The sequence below is a fragment of the Eleutherodactylus coqui genome, chromosome 6 (assembly GCF_035609145.1).
Source record: "Eleutherodactylus coqui strain aEleCoq1 chromosome 6, aEleCoq1.hap1, whole genome shotgun sequence".
Lineage (NCBI taxonomy): Eukaryota > Metazoa > Chordata > Amphibia > Anura > Eleutherodactylidae > Eleutherodactylus > Eleutherodactylus coqui.
The window spans coordinates 146,244,522-146,270,224 of record NC_089842.1 but is presented as its reverse complement, the minus strand read 5'-3'; the positions used below and the strand labels follow the sequence as shown (position 1 = coordinate 146,270,224).

The 25,703-nt window shown below is 42.0% G+C and overlaps 1 protein-coding gene across 2 annotated transcripts in view; it reads left to right on the top strand.

Moving 5' to 3' along the window:
• The window catches only part of LOC136632755 (MOB kinase activator 2-like), a 37,171-nt gene extending 17,717 nt beyond the window's left edge, over window positions 1–19,454 (top strand). For both annotated transcript variants that reach the window (XM_066607893.1, XM_066607892.1), the window contains exons 4-6: window positions 3,819–3,912; window positions 16,158–16,282; window positions 18,496–19,454. In XM_066607893.1, the coding sequence (XP_066463990.1) occupies window positions 3,819–3,912; window positions 16,158–16,282; window positions 18,496–18,773 (497 nt within the window). In that variant the 3' untranslated portion in view covers window positions 18,774–19,454. The remainder of the gene's footprint in view (window positions 1–3,818; window positions 3,913–16,157; window positions 16,283–18,495) is intronic.
• The last annotated feature ends 6,249 nt before the right edge of the window (window positions 19,455–25,703 follow it).

Sequence of the window (25,703 nt, the reverse complement as noted above, 5' to 3'; positions counted from 1 at the left end):
ACTTGGCTCCTGGGGCTTGTCTTCTAATAGACAGGCACAGCCCTTTGGCATAATTCTTCTTCAGTACTCTTAAGAATTCCTGTCCCATTTTCCAGAATTTTCTGGATCAGGACTGTGCGTCTTACACCATAAAGTCCTATAGAGCACAAAGCCAACTCAACTCTGAAGACAAGATGAACGTTGTGGTTGGATCAGCCCACACTTCCAAATGAATAGGATATGTGGCTGCTGAAAACAATGCAGCTCTTACCATATGAATTGAATTTGTGGCTGGAAAGGTTTAATTTACTCTTATGAGACCTCAATGAGTCAACATCATTGGCTTATGGCATGCATCTCCCTTTAGTGAAGCTTTGCCTGCTTTGAAGATGTCATTGCATTGGGCTTTCAACATTCTATACAAAGCATCAGTTCCATCTAAATTTGTTTATAATTTTGTGGGCAGATAACCATTGAAAAGGGTTTTCTGGGACCTTGGCCTTTTTTTGTATTCATGACCTGTTCTCCGGATAGGTCATCAATAGATGATCAGCGGGGGTCGCTGTTTGGGATCACGATGATCAGCTGATTCCTGGCACCACTGTCAATGTGGTCAGTGCAGGAAGCAGATGGCACTGACAACGTTGGAGTTGTTGGTTTGCAACTGTAGACACAGCGCCATTGAATTCAATTGGAGCTGTACCTATAATACCAAATAGGGCCGCTACACTACACACAGCACTGTCTACTTTCTGTACTGTCTGTGCTAACCATGGCATTGGGAATCTGCTGATCCTGAGCGGTGAACCCCTGACTGTCATCTATTGATGACCTATCTTGAGGATAGGTCATCAATAGGAAAAAATGCTCAAAGTCTCAGGACAATCCTTTTAAGTAAGTTAGGAGGGTTCTGAAAATTGTAATAAACTAGACTCATTACATTAAGCAAAAACTCTATACTGATCTGGTTACATCTGTTAATGTTTAAGCTGTGTTCACTTGGAGGGCGGCATTTTGGCCCAGATTTTAATTAGAGAGGATAACTGCTGAAAAGAAAAGGTTTAATCTGCAATACTATGAGCAGAGTGAATCTGATGATCTAAGACTCTTGAAAAGGCAGATTTAGGCCATATTTTGCTATCTGTACCTTTTCTGAAAACAAATTAGTGTAACTGATGCTGACAGACTACAGACATCTGTCAAAAAGTTCATTTTCCACATTGGATTTTTTGGTTAAAGCCAGGTACTATAGTTGTAAAGTCATTCATATTAAACAGATCTGCATCCCATTAATGAAAGTCCAGATCAGGTCACAGATCACAGCAAATATCATTTGGCATTATTTTGTTTTAATTCTGGCTAGTTGTACACACAGACTAAAAATTACATTGTATTTCCACACATAAAATCTGCAAAAAAATTTGCAATGAAATTCGCATAAGTTTGTTGTAGATTTAGTAGTGGGTTTCCGGGGCGTAGTTAAAGGCTCAAGGGCCTGGGTGCAAAAGTTTATCTTGGGGTCCCCCAAATTCTCCTAACCCCTTAACGCAGAAGTGTAACTTGAAGCTTCTGGGCCCTAATGCAAAATCTGTAACAGGGTCCCAAACTATAATGCTTTATTCATAGTACTGGGCTCTCTATATGGAGAAGAGAGACCTTATGAGCCCCCTAAGGCTCCTGGGCCAGGGTGCAACCGCATCCCCTGCATCCCCTATAGTTATGCCAGTGGTGGGTTTCACTCATTGCATTGAAATGAATGAAATCCGCAGTGAAATATCCGCAACAAATAGAGCACATTGTGGATTTTAAAATCTGCTACATGGCTTGAATCCGCAGTGGATACTTTCTGCTGTTACTGAACAGGGTTTGTTAAAACAGCAGCCCATGGTGGGCTCCAACCTGTGGCTCTTCAGATGTTGTGCAACTCCTAACATAAAGCTTTTAGGACATGATTGGAAGCTGTGGTATCACAGCAGGTTGGAGACCAGTGGCTATTTGTCTGCAAACCTCCATAGATAATAGATTTTCAACAGAACCTAGGATCCATTACCAAACATCTAGGGTATAGTTGTAGAACAGTGACACTGTAACAGCTTTTGATGGTAGAAGGTAAATGTCATAATAAGTGAAATTGCCTTTAAATGTTCATAGACCAGTCAAGGTGTATGTACAAGTAAAGGTATTGTCTACTTTAAATGCCCTATAAGTATGAATTTCACTAGGTACTCTAGAACCAACACGGCACTGGGTATATTTATGTAACCTTCTCAGCAGCGAGACCCTCATAATCAGCTAGTGGTAGGCGGTAGGGATACAATATTTTTGAAACCCCATGTACTGCACCCTGTGAAGAATTCAGTCTACTGTTGTCCAGACACATCTGCACCAAACTTGTCTCATAGATGAGTGCTGGTAATTCAGCATCTGTTGCTCATTTGATGGTGAAGTTTAAAGGAGAATTACTGGGTCTGACTTCCAATTTCTCATCCAGTTCTTTGACCACAAACTTTCTCCTCCCAACGCCTCAGCTTTTCTTTTCTTCTGCTGGGAGAGCAGACTCTTGTTTTCTCTACTACTTGTATATCACAAGGGTTAGACATAATATAGAGTTATGGTACGTAAGAGACCTCCTTGTTAAATATAGATGGCGCCTGTATGGAGCACCACATTAACCCTCTGGATGTGTTGGCAGGTTTTTGCTACCAGAAAACAGGAAACTAAATGTGCTGTTTGTCCATGAAAGCTGCGTGTGATCGAGAATCCTTGGCTGCTGCTTATCGTTGGCTATAATAACTCATAGTCGATGATACATTCTCTGAAATAACCAGCTATGAAGTACTCAGCACTCCACTTATTGGAAAAGTTGATAGTAACTGACGGATGAAAGTTGGTTGTCTGACAACAATTGTCCTCCCCTTCCCTCCGCTTGTATGGAGACTTGGCTCCCTCCATGTTATTCCTATGAAGGGAGTAGGGATTGACAGAGGTCCTAGTTGCGGGTCTCATATTTAGCTATTAAAACAAATGTGGCCGATTCTTTAAAACAAACAGTTAACAGAGCTTGTCAGCATGTATAATAAAGATCATATGGATCCGCAACCTAAGGAGGACCTGTCAACTTTATTACTGAAACGTCGGTACTAATAAATACTTGCATTCCCATGGAAAAAAAGGCTGGAGTAGCATATCTGTATTGTACCGCTCCTCTTGTATTACTGCCATTACTAGGAGCCTCCATTCCCCTTGTTTGACCATGTCCAATCAATGTAACAAAGTATATAGAAACACATCCCATTGACTATTGGAATGATAACACCCCAAGTTGTCATCATATTTCTATATCTATACACGTATCTATAAATAATGCAGAGTTTTAAGAAAAGATGTTTCAGTATTGTTGTTTTTTAGGGAATGCAAGCACTTAGTCATTTTAGATATGTTAGATATGCAGATTTTGGTGCAGATATGTTCAGTATGGAATATTCCAGTGCATATGAAGGCACCATAGGTCATCCTGAGAAGGGTTTAGTCTTTGCAGCACCTCCCTCCTTTGGATAATAGAAGGGGACCCCAAGTAGGAAGAGGCCTCCTCTAGGATGACCTGTTATGGTAAATGGACAGGAGCTGTCCAGCTGGGGTAGTCTGAGCCATAGATGAGATTTTCAGATCCCTTGAGTTATAGTGACAGGTCTCAGAGATAACCTGACAAAAATGGCACATATAAACTGTAAATGACAAGGGTGTAAAAACTTATGTTCATGATAATAAACATAGTAACTCATATTTTATACTGAATTGGCTTTAACTTATTAACTCTTTAACATTCTCTTATTCCTCAGCCTCTGCCTTCTACAACCATGTCAGCCTCATGTACGGTTCTATATCCGAATTCTGCACAATATCATCTTGTCCAACGATGAAAGCCTGGTCAACGTAAGTACTCCATGTGTATGGATTAATACCTTGTTTTACATTAATGAAAGCTGTATATATTATGCATCTCTTAGTGCAGAAATAACAGAACAGACTATAAACTAGAAGTGAATAGATAGAAATAAGATTGCATATTGTATAACTCCTCCTGCTCATGATTGGACGGGCTGCGAATTCTGCGGGAAAGCAGGAATTAAAAAAAATTAAAACAAAAACTCGACTGCACATGCGTGGTGGTACACCGGCCGGCGCTTCTGCACACATCCGCAGTGAAGAAGATAGAAGACCTGGACGGGTAGGCAGAAGAACCGCAGTGTCCTCGGCCGTGGGCAGGGTCACATGCGGAAACTGATCTGCCCATGGACATGAGGCCTAAATTATACTAGAAATCCACTCCAGCCTGTAGCAAGCATAATTTTTTTAAGGGCAAGCTACATCATGCGTTGACAAGGATTATAGTAAAGACAATCTGTAACCATCTTTTTGCAAGTCTTTCTAAGGGCCGCACATTCTATTGTATGGAATTTATGATAATCTCTTGGGTTTGGGAATTTAGTCTGAGAAGTGGCTGGTTTGCTCTGTATTCAGTGATGGAGATCCCATGGAAATGTCCTTGACAATTCATTGGTTAAAGGGGTTGTCTCGCGCCAAAACGTTTTTTTTTTTTTCAATAGGCCCCCCGTTCGGCGCGAGACAAACCCAAGGGATGGGTTAAAAAAAATATATATATATTACTTACCCGAATCCCCGCTCTGCGACGACTTCTTTCTTCCTTCTCCAAGATGGCCGCCGGGATCTTTACCCACGATGCACCGCGGGTCTTCTCCCATGGTGCACCGTGGGCTCTGTGCGGTCCATTGCCGATTCCAGCCTCCTGATTGGCTGGAATCAGCACACGTGATGGGGCGGAGCTACGATCACGATGCGGGACCAGCTCTCCGGCACGAGCGGCCCCATTCATCAGGCAGAAGACCGGACTGCGCAAGCGCGTCTAAAAACGCCAGAAGACAGCGAATTTAGACGAATCCATGGCGACGGGGACGCTAGCAACGGAGCAGGTAAGTGAATAACTTCTGTATGGCTCATAATTAATGCACGATGTATATTACAAAGTGCATTAATATGGCCATACAGAAGTGTATGACCCCACTTGCTGCCGCGAGACAACCCCTTTAAATCTGTTCTCATATTCAATGGTTTAATATGCTCATGGTGTGAAATGTAGACTTTTAGAGTCGCATGATTCTCTGACCGCAAGTAGTTTTCCTCTGGCCCTTTTTCTGCTGTTAGTGATACTATAGGCCTCATGATCAGTCAATTATTAATTGTGGCCAAGGCTGGGTGAATGTTTCATCTGTAACTCCATGGTGAAAGCAGCTCAGAAATACAGGATGGGTATTAATAGGAAAAGGAGGGGGGGGGGGGCTCTATACAACACTCACACAAAGTTTTTATTTAATTCCACAAAAGTCCCTTTTAAAAAGATAATATTTGGTGAGTTGACCAAAATTTGGGCACTTTGGTGGGCAACTTTGTAGCTCCTCTGTAGTTGTACCCATATTGCCCCCTTCAAATTACAACACTTTTAACCAAAGGATTTCGCCATGGTTTGATTTAATGTGTCTTAGATTGTGATTTGATTTCTGTAAAACTTTTTGTCCTGAGGACTTGTAAGCTGTAGAGATGGCATTCTTATATAAATGCCATAAAAAAGCCAAAGAATCCCAGTGAAATTCTCTTGACATGTGCCCTTTGTTTCATACGAACCCTCCCTCCCCCTAAAAGGGTGATATTCTGCAGAAAGCACAAAGCATTCTGGTAATAACCATGTACAAGTATAGGCCTGCACAGCCACTTCTGCACATAAGGAATCCGGCTGCACCTTTTAAAGGATGAAAATTCCTTCTCTGCGTTGGCATGAAGCCTGGTTTGAAGGGGGAGTAAAAACATCATAAAATGTCTGTGCTAAATTTAACTGGATTCTCTCTGGACAGTTCAACTGTTTATTGGACCAGTATAAACATTATAGAGAAATGGCAGGTCATGAAAATGTTGGCACGTTCACATTTACAGTGAATTTATGTTGTTTCGACCCAATAATTCACATTTACAAATAACGAGGTTTGATTAAGTATAAGCGAGTGCTGGAATTTCTGTGCACTGGAGCGCGTACACCCACAAAACACATAACCAGCTTGACAGGGTTTTGTTGCTGATCTAGTCTGTTTTAAGAGTTGACCTGACACCATCAGTTTACTGAATACAACTTGTGCACACTAGGCTGGAGAAGAGATACAAACCCCACGCAGATGTTGCGTTTAGTTGGAGTGGTATGGAAGCCTTCAGTGCTGACCAGGCCTATATCATGTAGTATATACAACACAACCTTATGGGAGCCATTGGGTCCTTGGGTTTTAGCAGTATAGACCTAGGGAACTTTTACACAGGTCGATAGTCACTCATACCGTGACTGTCATCCCGTGTAAATAGGGACTCAACAGGGCAAGTCAGTGAGATTCGCTCATTTGTCAGAGTCACATGGTTTTTAGCTCACCTAAAAAATAAGTGACTGTTGATCTGTGTCAAACAGGCAGTTCATCTATGAATGACTGCCTGTTTACTCTGAATGGAGGTGGGTGCCCAGAAGACATCTCCAGTACACCCTGACTCCAATCAGTGAGTGATCATCGGTCCTGTATGAAAGCACAGGAGCATTAAACATTGCTTAAGCGCTTGACAGTCATCGTGAAATCGTCCCCCTAGTCCTAAGGTCCATTTAGATTGGAACAATGTCAGGCAAATGATGCCAGACACTCGTCCCTGTGTGTCTACGCTCCCGTGCTCCTGCACGGGAGCTAGTATTGCTGGCTCGCTCTCACAGTGGTCAGCAGGAGGGGAGGGGGGGGGGGGGGGAGGCTACAGGAGATTTTTCTCCTTGCGCTCCCCCACCCCTCTCCATTGACATAACATAGCGGCGGTTCACTACTAAACAGCTGCTATTTACACTAAAGGAAGAGCGATCTGCTCATCGTCCATCGTTTATGCAGCATAATATGATGGATAGTGAGCTGATCGCTCATCGTTCAGTTTAAATAGCGGCCGTTCAGTACTGAACAGCCGCTGTGTTATGTCAATGGAGAGGGGCGGGGGAGCGAGGAGTGAAATCTCCTGCAGCTTCCCCACTGTGAGCCAGCTAGTATGTGCGGGGATGAGTGTCGGGCATCATTTACCCGACATTCGTCTTGTCTAAAAGGGCCTTTAGACTTAAGTATGTCTGAGTGGCAGCAGACAGTTTAAAACAGTAGCATGTCATTAGGGGATGCAAAGGTTGAATTAATAACTAGTCCTTAAATGGAGTGTTCACTCTTGGACACCAATTTGTTTAATTAGAAACTGAAGATTTACATCAGAAAAGGACCACAAAATCCATTTAGTCTGCCCATATATTTCTCTTAGGATCGACATATGCTTATCCCAGGTGTGCTTACTGTTGATTTTCCAACCGCATCTGCTGGAAGTTTATTCCAAGCATCTACTACTCTTTCAGTAAAATAATATTTTTTAACATTGTTTCTGATTTTTCCCCAACTAATCTCAGATTGTGCCCACTTGTTCTCACGTAGTTTCCCAATAACTCTTCTCCCCTGATCCTTATTTATATCTTTTGACATATGTAAATGTTTTTATCATGTGTCCCCTCTCCCTTCTTTCCTCTAGGATATACAAATTAAGCTATTTAAGTTTTTACTGATACGTTTTGTGTTTGGAGACCTTCCTTCAATTTTTGTAGCCCAACTTTGGATGGGTTCAAAATTCTGTGTTGACTAATTTCTTAGTAAATTTTCATAAGGGTCCTTTTGGACTGGACGATTGTCGGGTGCTAAAACCCCCTACAGTCCACTCAGTGATATCACTCCTGTGCTTTCACTCAGCAGCTATAATCGTTCAGGAGGCGGAGCAGGCTGGAGATCGCTTCCGGTTGCCTGCCTCCACTCACAATGAACAGGCAGTCATTCATAGATGACTACCTATTTACACTGGCCAATCGATTTTTCGTTTTAATGCCTGCCTAAACTGAACAATGAACTATAAACAAACAAATTATCATTGATCGTTCAGTCGCTGGCAGCGTTTACACTGAATGATTATTGTACGGCTTCACAGAATCCAGCGATAAGCTAAACGATAATCATTTGGGGTAAAAGGGCCCTGACAATTGCAGCTCCACATTACATGCATATACTTAGGGCCTTTGGGGATTGGCGATTTTGCACACACAAAATCGATTGAGCACAACGTAGAGAATAGAACCGATTGATTTCAATGGGTTCCCTCGCTTTCTGTGTTTTTGCTCTCAACTTTTGTGCGCTCTATTTTTGTGTGCATTTGTGCACCCAAGGCACCATACGAGTCTATGGGTGTGCGCAAATGCGCACCCCATCCACACGAAATCACGCACTGAACTATGGGATTTTGTGGTGTTAATCGATAACACCAAGGATTTATTAAACTGCACAGCCGGTTAAATCACAACGCAGGTGTGTCCCACGCCAATGTGAAAAGGAATGGAGGCATGGAGAAGTACAGTAAAATGTTTGGATATGCGCGCGATATTACGTCACAGTATCGCGAGTGTATGTATACCTACACTTGTCTGTAGGAGCCCTTACTGTTAAATGATGCAATTCTTGTTGCACGAAGCCCCAATAGAAGGAGCTTACTGAATATGACTTACAAATTGTCCATAGAATATGCAATAGAAGTCTGTCAGATGCCGATTCCACCTCTGGTTATATTAAGGTCGTCTGCACACGGCAGTGCCGGATTCCGCATGCGGTTTCCTGCAGCAGATTCCAGCTTTGTACTGTGAATAGCCATGTTTTTTTGAAATGTGTTTTTTTTCCGCGCCATCGCTAGGCGATGTCAATGTCAACCCGGATGGGCTGCAGGTTGGATGGCTTCCATTGACTTCAATGGCAGCCATCCGCAGCAAAATAGAGCATGCTGCGATTTTTCCTCCGCTCACGGAAATCGCAATTCGTATCCGCGAGTGTGAAGGAAAAAGCAAGTTTACATAGCAGGCTTTGAACGGTATTTGCTTAGATCCTCCATGCAGATGCTGACTACGGATTCCGCAGCAAAAATCCGTTTCTGTGCAAACGACGTAAGAAATTGAACAGCACAGAATGTTAAAGCGACATGATGATAAAAGGCGAACATAATCTTAAACCCAACAACGCCCCCATGAATGAATCCTGACTAATTTTTACAAAGTGTGCTCATGCTTGTGAGGTCCTGGTTTCCCCAGATGTTGACAGTCCTGCTAAACTGCATTCTTATGAATGTCAAGCAAAACTGCTTCTTCCCCCTTGTGTTGTCGGCAGATGAGATACTTTGTCGTCATCATTACCATTTTGTATATAACATATAACGAGCAGTTGAGAAAAGGCAATCCTAGAGGACTAAAGCCCTACCCAAAAGAGCTCGCAATCGTAGAGCTGATCAGTTGGCCATTTGATAAAACGAGATAGCGGTGGATTTAATGACTTGGCTTAAAATAGTGCAGTATTTTTTTACTTCCTTCTGCTCAAACATTAGGCTTGGCGTTTTGTCAATGTGCGTAAGAGGAAGTCTTGTAAAGAGGACAGGCCCACTAATGGAATTCAGTATACTGACTAAAAAACAAGTCTGACACTGTGAATGGAAAGGCAAAGGTTGAATAGCAAGGGCATTTATGAGAAGGAAATGGTGTAAAGGGCAGCAGAAATCTATGCCTGCTCATAGCAGGTGTAGACTTCATTTTCTTCACACGTACAGCCGATGATGCTTCAAATGTATTAAGAAGTGTGTGACTCTTAATAAATATGCCGCATCTTACTCCATTGTACATTGGGTTAAAGGTGTTTTCCAAGATAACTTGTTTCCTTAAAATTAGGTCCCCAATGTGTTAAAATAATAAATCAGTTGATACCTCTTCTGGCTTGCACTCATCCCCCACCGGCAACTCTGGGTCTTCATCGTGACCTATTGTTTACGAGAGTACTGTTGTATCTTGTCTCCACCAAAAGTGATGGGTGGAGACAAGGCTTAGGCTGCTTGACAGCCAGGTGTCGCCCCCAGTCCCTGATTGGCTGCAGGAGTTTCTCACAGTAGCTGATGGGGTCCCATGATGATTTGCCGGAATGGTAAGTCTATGTCCTAGCATTGCATGCATCTAGGAAAACTCTTAAGACTGGTATATGAAATATAAGTCTTAATAGATCTCCTCTAGGTTTCTGCACAGATTTAAGGTGATTTGAAACGCACTGTTTCATGTAGTTGAATAAAGGGCATTATATACCACTACCAATCGATCTTGTCCGGACTTGTGCCATTCAATACTTCATTCTTCTACAGCATACATGGAGGTAGGCAGTGAAACTGTGGCAGAAAGGCCCAAGCTTAGTTTAGTCTCATCCACCTTAATTTTACCACCTCCACTTAGGCACTGTAATGTTCTGAAGGCGAAGTTGAACTGGCCAGAAAAGTCATAACTGCTTTCCTACGTGGGAACTGTGTGAAGAAGGGAATGATAGCATGACCCAGTACCAGGAGAGTGCCCGTTTTCATTTTTGCAATTGGGCCTCTTCTCTATGCACAAAAGATGTAACCATGACCTAGTGATCTCTTATTTATGAAGTTTTTAAAAAGTACTTCAATCTGTTTTTAGGGGTTTTTTTGTGCGACCAAAATGTGCAGAAAAAAAATTGCGCATGTGAACGGACCCATTGAAATCAGTGTGTTCTATTCTCTGCGTATTGTGTGCACAAATACGCCCATATTAAGCCAGCTCAATAGAAGGAATTGGAACTTGGTCTTCACATGGTCTTAAATAAGACCAATTTCGATGACCTCTGTCTCTGCCCATTGTAGAAATTCATTGACACTTGTTTCCTGAGAAGTTTGACTTTGGGAAATCCAGCATTGCACTTGTCTGTGGAGAAGGCATGCAAACAGTGCCTTGTTGATATGAAGTTGCCATGTAACGCGTATACACAGAAACAGCTGACATGGTCCTGGGGGACATATAATTAGCTCCCGATGCACCTGCTCCCCTCTCCACCAGGGACTGAAGTGGTCTCTGGCATACACCATCTTCTGTTTTTAGCTTTCATCTATGCCTGATGTGAAAACTTCAGTTAAACACACACCATTAATTCCACAATTACATTTTCTGTGCAGCTTGGGTGGCCTACTAGTATCAATGGCATTGAAAGGCTGAAAACCATTAACATAACAGGGAAAACAAAGGATAACTGCTAGACAGGGCATCAAATTATGACATTACCATTTAAAGAGAACCTGTCACCATGACACAAATATAAGGGGTGTGCCAGTCCTCTTGATATGGACTTGTATTATTTTAGATGTTGCTTTAGGGTAAAGATTGGAGCACTAAAATCTTTTCTGCTGTCAATGTAATATATTGTGCATATTACCCACGTTCCCGGTAAAGAGGAGTCCAAATAATCTTGTTTAGTAAAAAGTTTCCTATTATTGCAGTGTCATATCTTTTTATACATATTAAAAGCAGCGATTTTATCGGCAGATGACTAGTATGGTTGCCATTTTGCTAGAGAGAACAAATCTGAAAAAATACTTTTCCTTGTTTGCTTGAAGACGTTTCTCTCACACGGAGACAAAATGTTACTGTACACCTCTGCCCCTACTTCTAGGTTGCTCTGAATAAGGGTAATTTTGAACCCCTAACACAACAGCAACTCTGAATTTCTGCTTGGCTTGAAAGAAATTGCACCAGGAAACTGCTACCAGTATGTTCCTATAAATATCTAATTACCGGTTTCGATGTAAGATTATCATTTGTAAAATAGTGAGGCACTGATGCCTGTCGCCGACCACAATGGAAGAAGGCAAAAATGCTCATTTAAAGCCAAAGAAAGAAATCCAATCTGTCACATAACACGTAAAAACCATTCTGCAGCTGATAAAGCAATAAACAGGATGTATGTGGCTTTTTGTAGATGACTTCATGGTAGCAATAGCTGCATAGTAGTAATTTAATCAGTCTCTATTTTGGCACCACTATAATGTGCAGATGTTGCAGAATCAGAAGGGAGGTGTTGATGTCTCTAATAGCAGATCTCCATGCTCTTCTTTGCTAATCGTGACCATAGACAATATAACAATGTCAATCAATTCTGCTGATTTTGACAGCAGTGGATAACTGTCCAATGTATATGAGGGTGTCCTGTCTCTCTCTGAAGGCATTTGTTAGGGAAAAGAATATTTTGACTTTTAACCTGTCCTATTCTTTGTTCATGCAGTAGAGAAGCTTTTGGCATAAGCTGCAGTGTAAGAGTGTCTACCCACTAGCATTTTTTTTTCTAGCAGAGAGAACGCTGCGATATCGCTCATTGTTTTCAATGGGGCCAATCGCTCATTGTTTTCAATGGCTGAGGGCTGCCTGTCATTGACTGAGCGCTGTGACCAATCACAGGCAGCCCTCAGGTGTCATTCAATGGCTGAGGGCTGCCTGTGATTGGCTGAGTGCTCAGCCAATGAGACCAGCGCTTTCTGGAGGCAGGGATTTTTCAATCCCCGGCCTCCAGAACACAGAAAACAACTGCCGGGGCAGGAGAGAAGAACTGGACAGCTCTTCTAGGTGAGTATATATTTTTTTTAAACTTTTTTTTACAGCTAGGGATGATTTTTCAGGGAAGTGCTTATATTTTAAGCCCTTCCCCGAAAATCATCACTGCGGGGGTTGCCTGCATTCCATTGCTTCCAATGGGACCATAGCAGTGCTGGTCCCATTGAAAGAAATGGGATAGCATCACGGACTTCTGTGACAGCTGATGTATTCCCTATGTTTTCAACGTGGCTGGCGCTGCAGCCGCCGGCCCTATTGAGAACACTGTAGACAACCTGTAGACAAGTGTGGCACTGTTTCTGTAAGAAAGTAATCATGTTTATGTTATCCTGTAGAAGCCCTTTAAGTGACAACAACTTCAAGAAATCCAGTTATACTTTATTGCAGGGCTGCAATATTGATCAGATTTGTAGAGTGTGGCTATTCTGCTCTAGTCCGTTGTGGAGAGTAACTTCCATAAAAAGGCGATCACTTCACAATTTGTACATGCTGCTTAGAGGGTAGAAGGCTTTGTTTTCACAAGAAATGCCATATTTGCGATGAGAGCGCCTGAGCCTCCAGCTTCCCTGTTTATGGTTTTCATATGTTGGCTTGGACATTTGTATACTTATAAAACAGTAAACATTTACACCCACAACAAAAATGTCAAATCGAGTTCAAAATATTTGTACGTATGAAATGTTGCACATAATGATGTGCTATGTGCCGCTAGAGAAAGATAGAGGCTGTCTGCTTTATACAACTCCAGTTTAAATACCCTACTAGGACATTCCCAATTCAGTCAGGGCTACACAACGCCTTTGGCCACGACTCATACCACACGCCCAAAGATTGCACTATGAACCTGCTACATCGTAACTTCATGTTAGCCAGTGAAGTCACATTGTGACTCACATGTTGCTGCAGCTACAACTCAACAATCGCAACATAAACGCCTCACTTACATTAGGATACAATGTAGCAGGGCAGTAGTGTAATCTTTGGTCTTGCAACAGGTATCATGACCAAACTGGTCATGTAGCCCTACCCGAAATTCTTGAGCACAACTCACATTGGTCAGCACAGGGACATCCCATCGCTGTGCTGTCCGAAGTGCACATTAACATTTGCTATTCTCATTCGAAACATGGACAAGAATAGGACTTGCTGATTTTTGGGGGGTTTTACTTGGACTATTCATTCAAGTGTAAAAAAAAGACCCATGTGCCTACACTTTTTCAAATGAATGGGTGCTATTTCCATTGAATTTTTGGACTCGGTTTTTCAGTCCCTAAATCAAAAGGAAAAAAGGCTGTGCACATGTACTCTTACATGGGAGACCCTCTTTCGAGATCTCCATCAATTAACCAGAAAAGAGAGCAGCTGCAAAAAGTGCCTCTCTTTGTGGAGGACCCAGGATGTCTCTACATTAAATGAACAGCTTATTCATTTCAATAACCACAATGCAATGTTTCCTATGTCCTGTGGTGGCGCTACTGGGGGAATAAATGCTTGCTTCTGGGTTCTCCTGCAGATTACCACTGATTGCTCAGGAATCAGGATGCATGCAGCAGGATACCCTAGGATCAACTTATTGTTAGGTGTCCCTTACTGCCTGTCACAAAACTTTCTCAGACTCTGGAACGACAAACTGGCCTACTAGTTAAAAGAGTTGTCCAGGGTTAGAAAAACATGGCTTCCTTCTTCCAAACACAGCGTCACTCTTGTCCATAGGGTTGTATGTGGTATTGCAGCTCAGCTCCATTGAAGTGAATGGGAACTGAGATGCAATACCAGACAACCCACGGACAAGGGAGGTGCTGCATTTGGAAGAAAGACATTTTTTTATAACCCTAGATAACCCCTTTAAACATGGATAGCATATGTGTTACTAACCATCCAGCTTTGCCATTCAGGAGTCTGGAAAGCTGGGTTTTAACTCCTGAATACCAAGTTGGTTGTTGCCCATGTCTCCCGGAAACCCACAATACATTACTAAAATACTGCTAAATAGAATTTAAAAATTCAAGTAGGAACCCAAACTAACAACAAATCAATCAGGCATGTTATAAATCAGATCAATGGAGATCAGAATGCTGGACCCCCTCTGATTTCACAAAATGAGTGGGTCTATCTCACTATGCATGCATGATTCCTTTACGATGAAATAAACTGGAGTTATGAACGCCCTAGGGGTGCTCTTACAAAGTGTCCACCCTTACTGTGTGTAGATGACTGGAACAATACCCTGCAATATGTATGTGTCAGCTCATGTGGCTCCTGAGCAGCCAGTCATTCCAAAGTTGACATTGAAATTATCGCCTTTCACATACATTATATATTGTATGTCATGCTGTAAATACAGCATTGCCTAAATCACTGTGATTACAGGTCTCTGATGCATTTTTCTTTCTCTTATTTGGACTTAATGCCTGCTAAAAACTTTTATTCTTGTCTTTCCCACTTATAGCACTGTATCTAACAGGGTTCAGACTTCCAATTTCTAATTTGGAGATGTTCCCTGAAGTGTGGAGGTCACCAATATTGCCAATAACTGGTTAAATTACAACTTAGATTTGGATCTGGAACTTGCTACATCAGTTATTTTGGGGATTTTCAATAGCATCTCAGTGTCCCAAAATGATGATTTCGTATGATCAATGGGATCAATTTCCAATTGCAACATATATTATGAAAACCTGTGAAATATGAAATTGGCAAATATCATTAAACATTTTAGGGTATTTGCTCAATAATTCAGTAATATGGTTCTTGAAAATTCCTTCAGTCTGGCATTAATTTAATGGGTTGTCCAAGTTATGAAAGGCCATCCTAAAGGATCCCCCCTAGTGTAAAATAAGTGACGATAGCTAAACTCTGTATCTGCAGCAGCTCATTTGGAGATTGCTCAGGCTGACTGCAGCCTGCAAAAATGATGTCCGCAGAGAGCGGAACCACGAAGCGGGGAACGGGGAGAGGTGAGCATCGGCTCCTTTGTTACTTTACCCTGGACCCTTTAAGATGGCCTTTCATAATTCGGACAACCCCTTTAAACTTGATAGGTGCTTGATTATCAAATATTCTGGATTATTAGATATTTATAGAAAAGTACATAAAACTCTCACTCGTAGTTACATGTGGTTTTCGCACAGTGCCGCTCTCTGTTGCAAAATTTACGCCTACCTTGCCCTCCAGCCAATGACTGACAGCTCTCTTCCTATTAGTGTGCATATAGAGAGAGAGAGAGAGCGAGCTGCCAATCATTGGCTGGAGGGTGGGGTGGGTGTGGCCAGCATGAAGCTCATGAATATTCAGGACTAAGTCCATGTTTGACTGCTATTAATAAGATGCAAGTTTCTCCAAAACTACTGCACAGATACGCACAGCAGACATATCACTGTAATCAGTACAACAGCCACTACTGTATTGTGCTTCAAGAGACGATTGCAAAAAGATGGCAAGAGGGTCTCTTTAAAAATCTTTATAAGGATCAAAATTGTGGTATCCAACCATGCAATGATTAAGCAGACAACATATACTTTGCTACAATATCCATATAGTGGAGTAATACGTCTATTGAATTTGTGACCAATGTTTTGTATGTTTGTGTCTCCAGGCAGATCCAATGGACGAATGAGAAAGGGCGCAAGAGAAAATGCTCAGGCCCGCAATACGCAGACTATGCCGCCAGCATTATTCAGAAAATCCTGACCGATGAAGACTTGGTTCCTACTAAACAAAGTGAGTAATCCTTCTTTCCCTTTAGGGGTTCTCTCTGCTTTGCCTCAGGACGATTCTGTTTAATGTCATATCAATTACAGCACACTTTATTGAAGCTGTGTTCATGGGAATAAGATTACATAACTGCAGCTTTGGGCATTTTTTTACTACAATGAATTATCCTCTTGATGCCATTTATGGGCATTGAACTTGATTTTAATATGCCTGTATGCAGATTTTACACTAAATTGCTTGCCTGCTTTTGACGGTCCCTTATTGACAGAAGGGTCCCTTGAAAATAAGCTGATCATGGGTGCTGCGCTGGAGAGATCTCCAGCTGAACCTGGCAGCAAGCGTTCAATTCCCCTCCAACATCACCACAGCGGAAATAAAGCATTACACAATGCCCACTGAAATCATATCATGCATGGATGTGCAGAGTCGTCCAGAGCGAGAAGCTCTATGAAGCTGCTCTCCGCTCCAGCTTATTAACTGAGCATCCCAATGAGGGTCTCATCTCTATTAGGTCACAATGCCATAATGTTGCTTATGGTGTTTTTTCCAGTATTCCCTTGCTGAAAAATGGCTAAGATTACTCTTTGATATGTTAGGACAAAGCAGCACATCTGTAGTAATGAACTAGCAACAATTCTTATCCCAAGTGGTTGGGCTGAGTTTAAGAAAAGGCCCCTTGTTGGCTTATTTCTTAAGTAGTAGTAATCATCTTGGATATGTTAAGTGTCATTTTATGTTGCATTTGAAACATTTTTGGAAGATACTATATCTATACTATGTTATGTTACTATGTTGTCTGGACTAGAAGCACATTTCAAACACCCTACTTCTAATTAATAAAGGGGAGCTCCTCAGCAGAGATCAGTTACAGAAAGTGGCTATCCCTCTTGAAGACTCGGAACGTCTATGCATTATGCAGACGTCTAATTGGTTTAATTTAGGACTGTGTAATACTTCATTTGACCTGTGGTGGCACTGCAGGGAAATTAAACACTTACTACCCAGTACCTTCACAGATTACAGCTGATTACTGGTGGTCAAGCAATGTAATACTCTATGATCAGTTTATTGTCTGGGAAAGCATTTGAAGGGTCCCCAAAGTGTTCATTTTTCTTGCTCCCTTGCATTGCTCCCATTGAACTGCAGATAGCAGAGGAACTCATGTATATAAAATGGTATACCAAAAAGGTAGTGGAGCCATTACTGATCTAATGTCAACCACTAGGCTGGGTAAACACAATTTCCATAGATGTAAACATTCTCATCCTAAAGCCATACAAATTGGTCTACATTTAGATTACTATAATGAAGCCACATTTTAAGGTCTATATAATATAAAACCCATCCTCATGGTTCAACTGATCTGAACTTTGGGTGGTTTAGGTTTCATTCACTTGAACTGTGAAGAATCCATTTTTTCGGCTGCATTACGGCTGTCTAAATGCCACTCTTGATAGATGTCAACTGAAGGAGCATTCGACTAACAGCTATCTCCCCTTTCTCCCCCATAAACATACACCCAGATTGCCCAATCATGCACGCTTATTTCAATAAAGATAGGCAGATAAGCCATAGACCCCTTTGGTAGAATTCATCTAGAGAAATCCAACATGGCCAATCCGTCTTTTCCATGATGGCAGACATTGGGGAATTGTCTGACCCCATGCAAATTCGATTGTTGCTGATTAGAGATGAGCGAGCATACTCGATAAGGCAAACTACTCGAGCGAGTAGTGCCTTATTCGAGTACCTGCCCGCTCGTCTCTAAAGATTCGGGTGCCGGCAGGGGGCGCGGGGAGCGGCAGGGGAGAGCGGGAAAGAACGGAGGGGAGATCTCTCTCTCCCTCTCCTCCCCCCCCCCCCCCCCCCCCCTGCTCACCGCCGCAACTCACCTTTCACCCGTGCCGGCAGCCGAATCTTTAGAGACGAGCGGGCAGGCACTCGAATAAGGCACTACTCGCTCGAGCAGTTTGCCTTATCGAGTATGCTCACTCATCTCATTGCTGATCCCACCAAAATCAGCAGGTTTGGCTACCTTTTCTATAATTTACTGTATATGGCCAACTTAATTTGTCGATCACTCCATCTAAATTGGAATAACAGATTCACTCTCAATTGAATGCTTCTCTTTCTGGATGCTTGAGTTTCTTTTTATGGATTTTTTGTTCCCTCTTTGTTTTTGATTACTAAACTGTCATTTCTGAATTTTTCTTCTTCAGGTAAAGAATTTTCAAAGGCTTTCAGGCCAGCTATTCAGAAGACCTTTCGGTTCCTTTTTCACCTCGTGGGCCACATGTATACCTGTCACTTCAGAACAATAGTGAACCTTGAACTACATCCTCATCTTAACACCCTGTATCTGCACCTTCTCCTCTTCTGCGCAGAATTTAACCTCCTTGATTCCAAAGAAATGGCCTTAAGTGAAGACTTAACCACAGCCTTGATACATTCCAGCCCACCTCCAAGAACCTCAGGAAGCCATGCTCGCAACACTTGAACCAATCCCATAGACAGGCCCCTATTTTTTCTACATATACTGCCACCAGGACTTGTTACCTTTATAAATATAACAAAATCTAGAATATATCTAATTTTTTGGCACGGCACCTTGAACACAGATTGCCAAACTAAAGGTTACAAAGTACAATAATAGACATGTCACAGAGCTTTCTAGGAGCTGTGTAGGATGGCAGCTTGCCGCATAGCACGGAGCTGGCTTGAGCTGACCGTACACTAAGAGACCCACCAAGTGCATTAAGCAGAAACCAAACAAGAACGCATCGATTCACAAGATCTGCCTAAGACAAGCAAAGGATGGGCAATGATCGCAAAGACATTTTATATGTTACCAGTCAGAAAACGGTGTCTATGGGCGATGGTGTTTTGTGAAACCAACACTGGATGACATATACAGACTTTTACATGTAAATTTTGCAAAGAGCAGAATCTCCTGTATGGGCATACTTTTTTTTTTTAATAACAAGCATATTTTAATTTAACTCTAAATGTTAATTTCCTATTTTAAGAACAAGGATAGAGCTTACAGTTACATGTATATTTTACTTCAGGGGACATGTTACTTTTTCTTAAGAGAAAAATACGCACTTAACTTTTTGTAATTTATTTGTTTAAGTATACAAATGCATTTACTTTATATAAAAAAATCTAAACCTCTGAATTGTGTATGTGCTTCTTTACTCATCATTGACCTATTGCATGGTATCTCACCTTGTATATCAGTCCCTCAGACTTAGTCCAGCTGTCACTTACCAGTACCTTTCTGCCAATCATTGTCAGTACCTGGGTCCATTGGAGGAACTCTGGCACCTCGGTGGATCAGTCTGACCTTGTTGGTTTTCTCTTATATGGTAGTAGCTGGGTACAATTCCATATTTGTGCCAGATTGTGGATTAATCATACTTGATTTGGATTTTGAAAAAATCTCACTCAACTCCTCCTTGACCAACATACACATAAAATTGTAGATATTTAGGACCATTTTACAAATCCAGTAGAGCAACAGGATGTAAGACCATCAAGTCTAGAAGTATATGAATTTGAGTGTGGATACTTTTATTTTATACATTTATTTTTAAAATTTTTTTATGGTTAGTAAATAGTCATCAGACCATTTACCATCTGGCTTACATACTTTACACATAGTTGTACCCATAAGGCCACTCTCACACATGCATTCAGAAAACTCTGCTCGAAATCACAGCATTTTTACCGCGATTTTGAGCTGCGTTTTTGAATGCATAAAGGTTTGGTACCGTGTTAGACAGTAGGGCAAAGTGTGATTGTTCTCACTAAGAGAAACCAAGTAATCTTGTAGATATGATACCTTTTAATGGCTAACAAAAATGCATGATGTTACAGCAAGCTTTCAAACCTACGCAGGGTTCTTCCTCAGGCTTAAATGGAATAGATCAGAAGACGAATACATATATATATACACATACATATGACAAGGCACAGACATAGTGTGATTAATTTGCACTTAAAACAATACCAGAATAGAATGAACATAGCAGTAAATACTTAATTAGTCCACTGATAGGATAGTGACAGTTTTATGGTCTCTGAATTTGTTTTAGGGGGTAACCAGGCCTGTGTGTTATCTTTGCTCCAGATTTCTCATATTCTCCACTAATGTAAGAAGCCCCGTCCGAGGTTCATTCCGGTCCTGACATTGTAAAAGGTTGTTATAAATATGTACTCTCAAATTATTCTGTGACGTTCGGATTTGAAGTTGGCTGTTAATATAATAACTTTCATGTGTTCTGAGTTGTGTCCATGACTAGAAAAATGTTCAGCTACAGGTAATTCTGACTTTTCCTATTTAATTGAGTGGTGGTGAGATCTCACCCTGGCTTTCAGTTTTTGCCCTGTTTCCCTAACATAAAGCCCCCCAACAGGACATTTACTGCACAGGATCAGGTACACAACATTGGAGGTGGAACATGTGAATGTCCCCGGGATCCTATAGTCCTGCTGTGTGTTGGGTATGACGGAGTTTCTTTGCAGTTTTCCTTAGTACCTCTAGCTGCGGATTGTAAGTCACTACTAGAGGTACACGATCATTTCCTTCCTTCTCTGTGTATTGGAATAGTTGATTCCTGGGTATCCTGGTGGCTTTGGTGATTTGGTCATGAATTGTGGTGGGTTAGTAGCCCTAATTTAAAATGTCCTTTTAAGATGGTATATAAATGGTATAATTATATATTAGTCTGTGCGTGTCAAATTTGTCCCTACCTAAAATGTTATTTCCCTCAACAACCAAAGGAAGTTTAAATGGGTAGAATCTTGCCTGTCCACATTCAGGACATTAATCTATTAAGGAGCACAGAAAAACAACAAAGGTAGCCAATGACAATGAAGCGCCCTCTATGTAAACTAGCCTTACCACACTGGCATTGTGTAATTATACAGCTAGTTTTAAATACCCTTGTTGATTGAGTTTCACCTGTGAACCCCCAGGCTGTTAGATTCAATCTAGCTACATTGGAATGAAGAACATTCTCTTGTAATAACAGGTCTGGAAAAGATGGAAGTGTAAAATACACCCCTTTAGAAAGATTCAATAATTCCGGAAAGCAGACCCGACGTAGGCAAAATATTGCTACCAATTTTGCTGAGACCCACTCTTCATTGTTCTTCATAATCATTTTGAGAAAGATTGGTATCAGAGTAAGAATAATAGTAATAATAAACTTTATTTGTATAGCGCCAACATATTCCGCAGCGCTTACATAGACAGGGGGAATACAGAAAGACAATACAAACATTACAGAACCACGGTTACATATAGTAATCAGTTGATGGAAACAATAGGGGTGAGGGTCCTGCTCCAATGAGCTTACATACTACCAATAGTGGGGTGATACAAAAGGTAAAGGGGCCGTAGATGTGCATGGTATGGCGAGGTGGCGAGTGAGCGATGTTATACACATAGACAATGGTCAGACATTTAGCCGTGTGACGGCAGAAACGGTATGACTGCAGGAGCGGTTTATGATCGCTAGCAGGGATTGTAGTCAGTAGGTCAGGGACCTTGTTATCAGGCGGAGTACAGAGGGGTTTGTTTAGGGAATGCGGTATGCCTCCCTGAAGAGGTGCGTTTTTAGAGCACGCCTGAAGTTTTGCGAGTCCTGGATTGCTCGAGTAGCTTTGGTAGTACGTTCCAGAGGAACGGTGCTGCTCTGGAGAAGTCTTGGAAGCGGGAATGAGAAGTTCAAATTAAAGGGGCGCTCAGTCTGGTTTCGTTAGCAGAGCGGAGAGCCCGGGCTGGTTGATGGATTGAGATGAGGGAGGCGATATAGGTAAAGAAATATACTACATCTAAACGACAGCTGATGAAAATGTGTTTACTAAAAAGGATCTGCCTTGTTTCCAGAGAGAACAGAATTTCTAAATTGTCCTGTTCTTCTTGGTGGCCATTAACTATGGTGGTCTGTAGTTGACATCCTCCACTTCTGAGCAATAATGTTTAAATACTTGGGGTTTATTTCCCATTCTAGCCTAGTTTATTATAGCTTATTATACTGTAAATATAGCAGTTACAATTGCATATAAGGCCTTGTGCCTGATTGGGATCCTCTTGGGTACAAAAGAGAACACTACTGATATGTTATAGTCAGGGGAACCCTCTAACAGAGCTTGCACAGGGTCTGGGAGCTTCAGTTAATGTCATTTACTTCAATGGGGAGAGATTGTGCGTTCCTTACCTGCGTTCCCAAACAAATGGGACTTCTACAGGAACCTATAAGCGTCCTATTAGTCAGACCCTCACCAATCAATATAATTTGACGCATCTTACTGATTGACAGGTCATAACATTCTGCGGTGGGAAAAGCCCTCTGAGTAAGCCAGATTAGTGTGCGAACTATTATCCTAAGGAATAAAGGAAATCAATTCAGCTGGAGCCAAGAGGTCTGTCTAATAAACTTCACATCATCATTTGTCCGTACAGTCCTCCCAGTTGTTGTGCCTATAAAAGAATTTCTTACAGGCACCATTTATGGTTCTCATTGACCTTCCTGTAAAAAGACACAGTCATCATTCAGGTTACTTACTGGGAGTCACCTACCATGCCCGATGCACTGCACCTACATAAATAGCACTTACGTTTACCATGTTGATGTAAGGGTGACAAGCAATCAATTGACTATTGTATTCTAATAATGAAGATGACATATATAAAGTACTCCACTTCAAACCTGTAGCATGTAAAGCTCAGCTAGTCAGCAGTGACCCTGCGGCAACTACACAACTTCATTGTAAGAGTTTTACTATAACTGGATTGACACGATGTTCACTACATGAACATAAAATGGGTTCATTCACATTTGTGATGCCATGCAGGGAAAAAATTGCAGCATGCCTTTATTTTTTTGCCATATTGCCTATTGTTTTTAATGAGGCCGACAGCAGCAGCGCTGGACCCATTGAAAACAATTAGAGAACATCGCTACACCCTGCCCTGGCTGTGACAGCCGCGCCGGGGGGTTCCTTCAGCCTCGCAGGGATGCAAAGCTATTTCTATGTGAAACCGCCTCGCATCCAGGGGTTCCACATTGCGAAGTCGATATTGGCCTTGCCAGAGTGAGGGAGCCCTGACTCTCCCTAGTGGGGCTATTGACTGAAGCACAACAGCGCCGCTAGACTTAATAGAAACTTTGACCTGGCCTGACAGTCACTCCATGTATCAAACTGAATTTTTATGATTTTACGGCGGTGGTGAGAATGTCACAAATCTAATGACACCAAAATCATCCACCAAAGGTCGGGCAAAGGGGTCAAAGTGTGGTGCAAGAAAACCGCCTGTAGGGTTTTGTATACTAGATTTGGGCTCAATGAACATAGCTATAACTGTATATATGTCCTTGTTTTAAAAAAAAAAAAAATCACTTGGATAGCACTGGTTATCATGAAGAGTTGTCCCAGAAAAACAAATTCTCCCCTATCCACAGGATGGGGATTAACAGGCTGATCATCAGGGTCCAACCACTGGGACCCCCACCAATCCCAATGCGGTGCATCCAGGAATAAACAGAGCGGCAGTTGTACATGCCTGCTGCCACTCCATTCATCTCAGTTGGACTGCCGGAGAAGCAGTCAGGGTCCCAGTAGGTGGAAGTCCACCCATCTGCCTTTTATCCTGTATCCTGTGCATAGGGGATAACTTGCTTTCCTTTAAAGGCTATGTGCAGCTTCATAACCATGTTTGTATTGTTCCAAGCCATCTATAATGAAAAGTAAAACTTTGTGAGTCGGCTTTATGAGAAATCTATAGCTGTGAGTCTCCAGCTCTAAAGCAGACTGATATATTTTCATGATAACAGATTACAAATTCTGTTCCGCCTGATCTTGCAGTCATACTGCCATCCATCTGTGCCCTACCTCTTGCCAACCTAATGGCCAGACTACACAGTAGGGTTGCCAACCATCCTGAAATTCCTGGAGAGTCTGTAAAAATGGGCCCCTTTTTTCCAGTGTCCATGAAAAAAAAAATAGATTTTTTTTGTGATTGGTGAAATCTGAGCAGGTATTTATGACTGTAATTATCGTCATCTTACGGCTCACACTAAATTCTGGTAATGAGTTCATGTTAGTATCTGACCTATAAACGTGTATCACTTATACTCTTTATCATTTATTATGGATTTCCAATGTGTCTGTTAAAAAATGTGTCTGTCTGTGATTTTTGGATAAGTTGTCCATTAAAGGAATTTTCTGAGAATCCCTTATATCGGTAGCAGTGTGTGTGTGTGTGTGTGTGTGTGTGTGGGGGGGGGGGGGGGGGGGGCACATTGTACAGCCAATAGGAGGCCAGAGAGGGACGCCATCAGTGACATCCGATAAACCTCCCTCGCTGCTTTTACATTAGAAGCCCACACAACAGGTTTATGGGACATCACCATGCCTTTTGGCCAGGTGATGTCAGATGTCGTGGCACCAGTCTGCTGAAGCAGTAGTCTGGTAACATGGTGGGTATATTAATTTTATATAGTTTGAGCACGGGGACCACCTTTAACCCTTTCCAATCCAATTTGTATCCTGGTTTTCCTAGGGGGCTTACTCTTTTTCTGCCGTTATACAACGGCGCTATCTGCTGGCTAAAGCCAGTACGGCATGAGGTGACACGTTGGATAGGCTCGGACAGCAGAGAGGCTGGCAATATACAGTAAGAGAGCCCCGATGGACGTCTTCCAACATCAGAGCTGTACAGCCTTAAATTATAATTAGAGATGAGCGAGCGTACTCGGAAAAGCACTACTCGCTCGAGTAATTTGCTTTATCCGAGTATCGCTGTGCTCGTCCCTGAAGATTCGGGTGTCGGCACGGAGCGGGGAGCTGCAGGGGAGAGTGGGGAGGAACGGAGGGGAGATCTTTCTCTCCCTCTCTCCCGCCCGCTCTCCCCTGCTCCCCGCTGCGACTCACCTGTCAGCCACAGCGGCACCCGAATCTTCAGGGACGAGCACAGCGATACTCGGATAAAGCAAATTACTCGAGCGAGTAGTGCTTTTCCGAGTACGCTCGCTCATCTCTAATTATAATGTCTTTAGACGTCAGACAGTGGATTGGAAAGGGTTAATACCCTTTTAAAAAGAAAAATTCAGGTTGGCAACCATCCCTGTTAGACAGATCAGAATACATAGGGCTTGTTTGTAGTCTGTTGCCATGGAAACATAGGTCTGCTTATAGGCAGTAGACTCAAAATGACTGGAGATTTTTCAGTTAATGCTATACATATAAAGTTGCTTTCGTTTTCAATCCAGATGCATTGGAACAATGGAAAAAAAATATTTGCAAAGTTGGGTCTTCTGTTTACAGTAGAAAACAAAAGAAAAAGTTCTACACTAGAAACAGAAGCCTAAGTACATAAAGAGGCATTCCTCATTTGCAAATGGTGAACCGTTCCTGT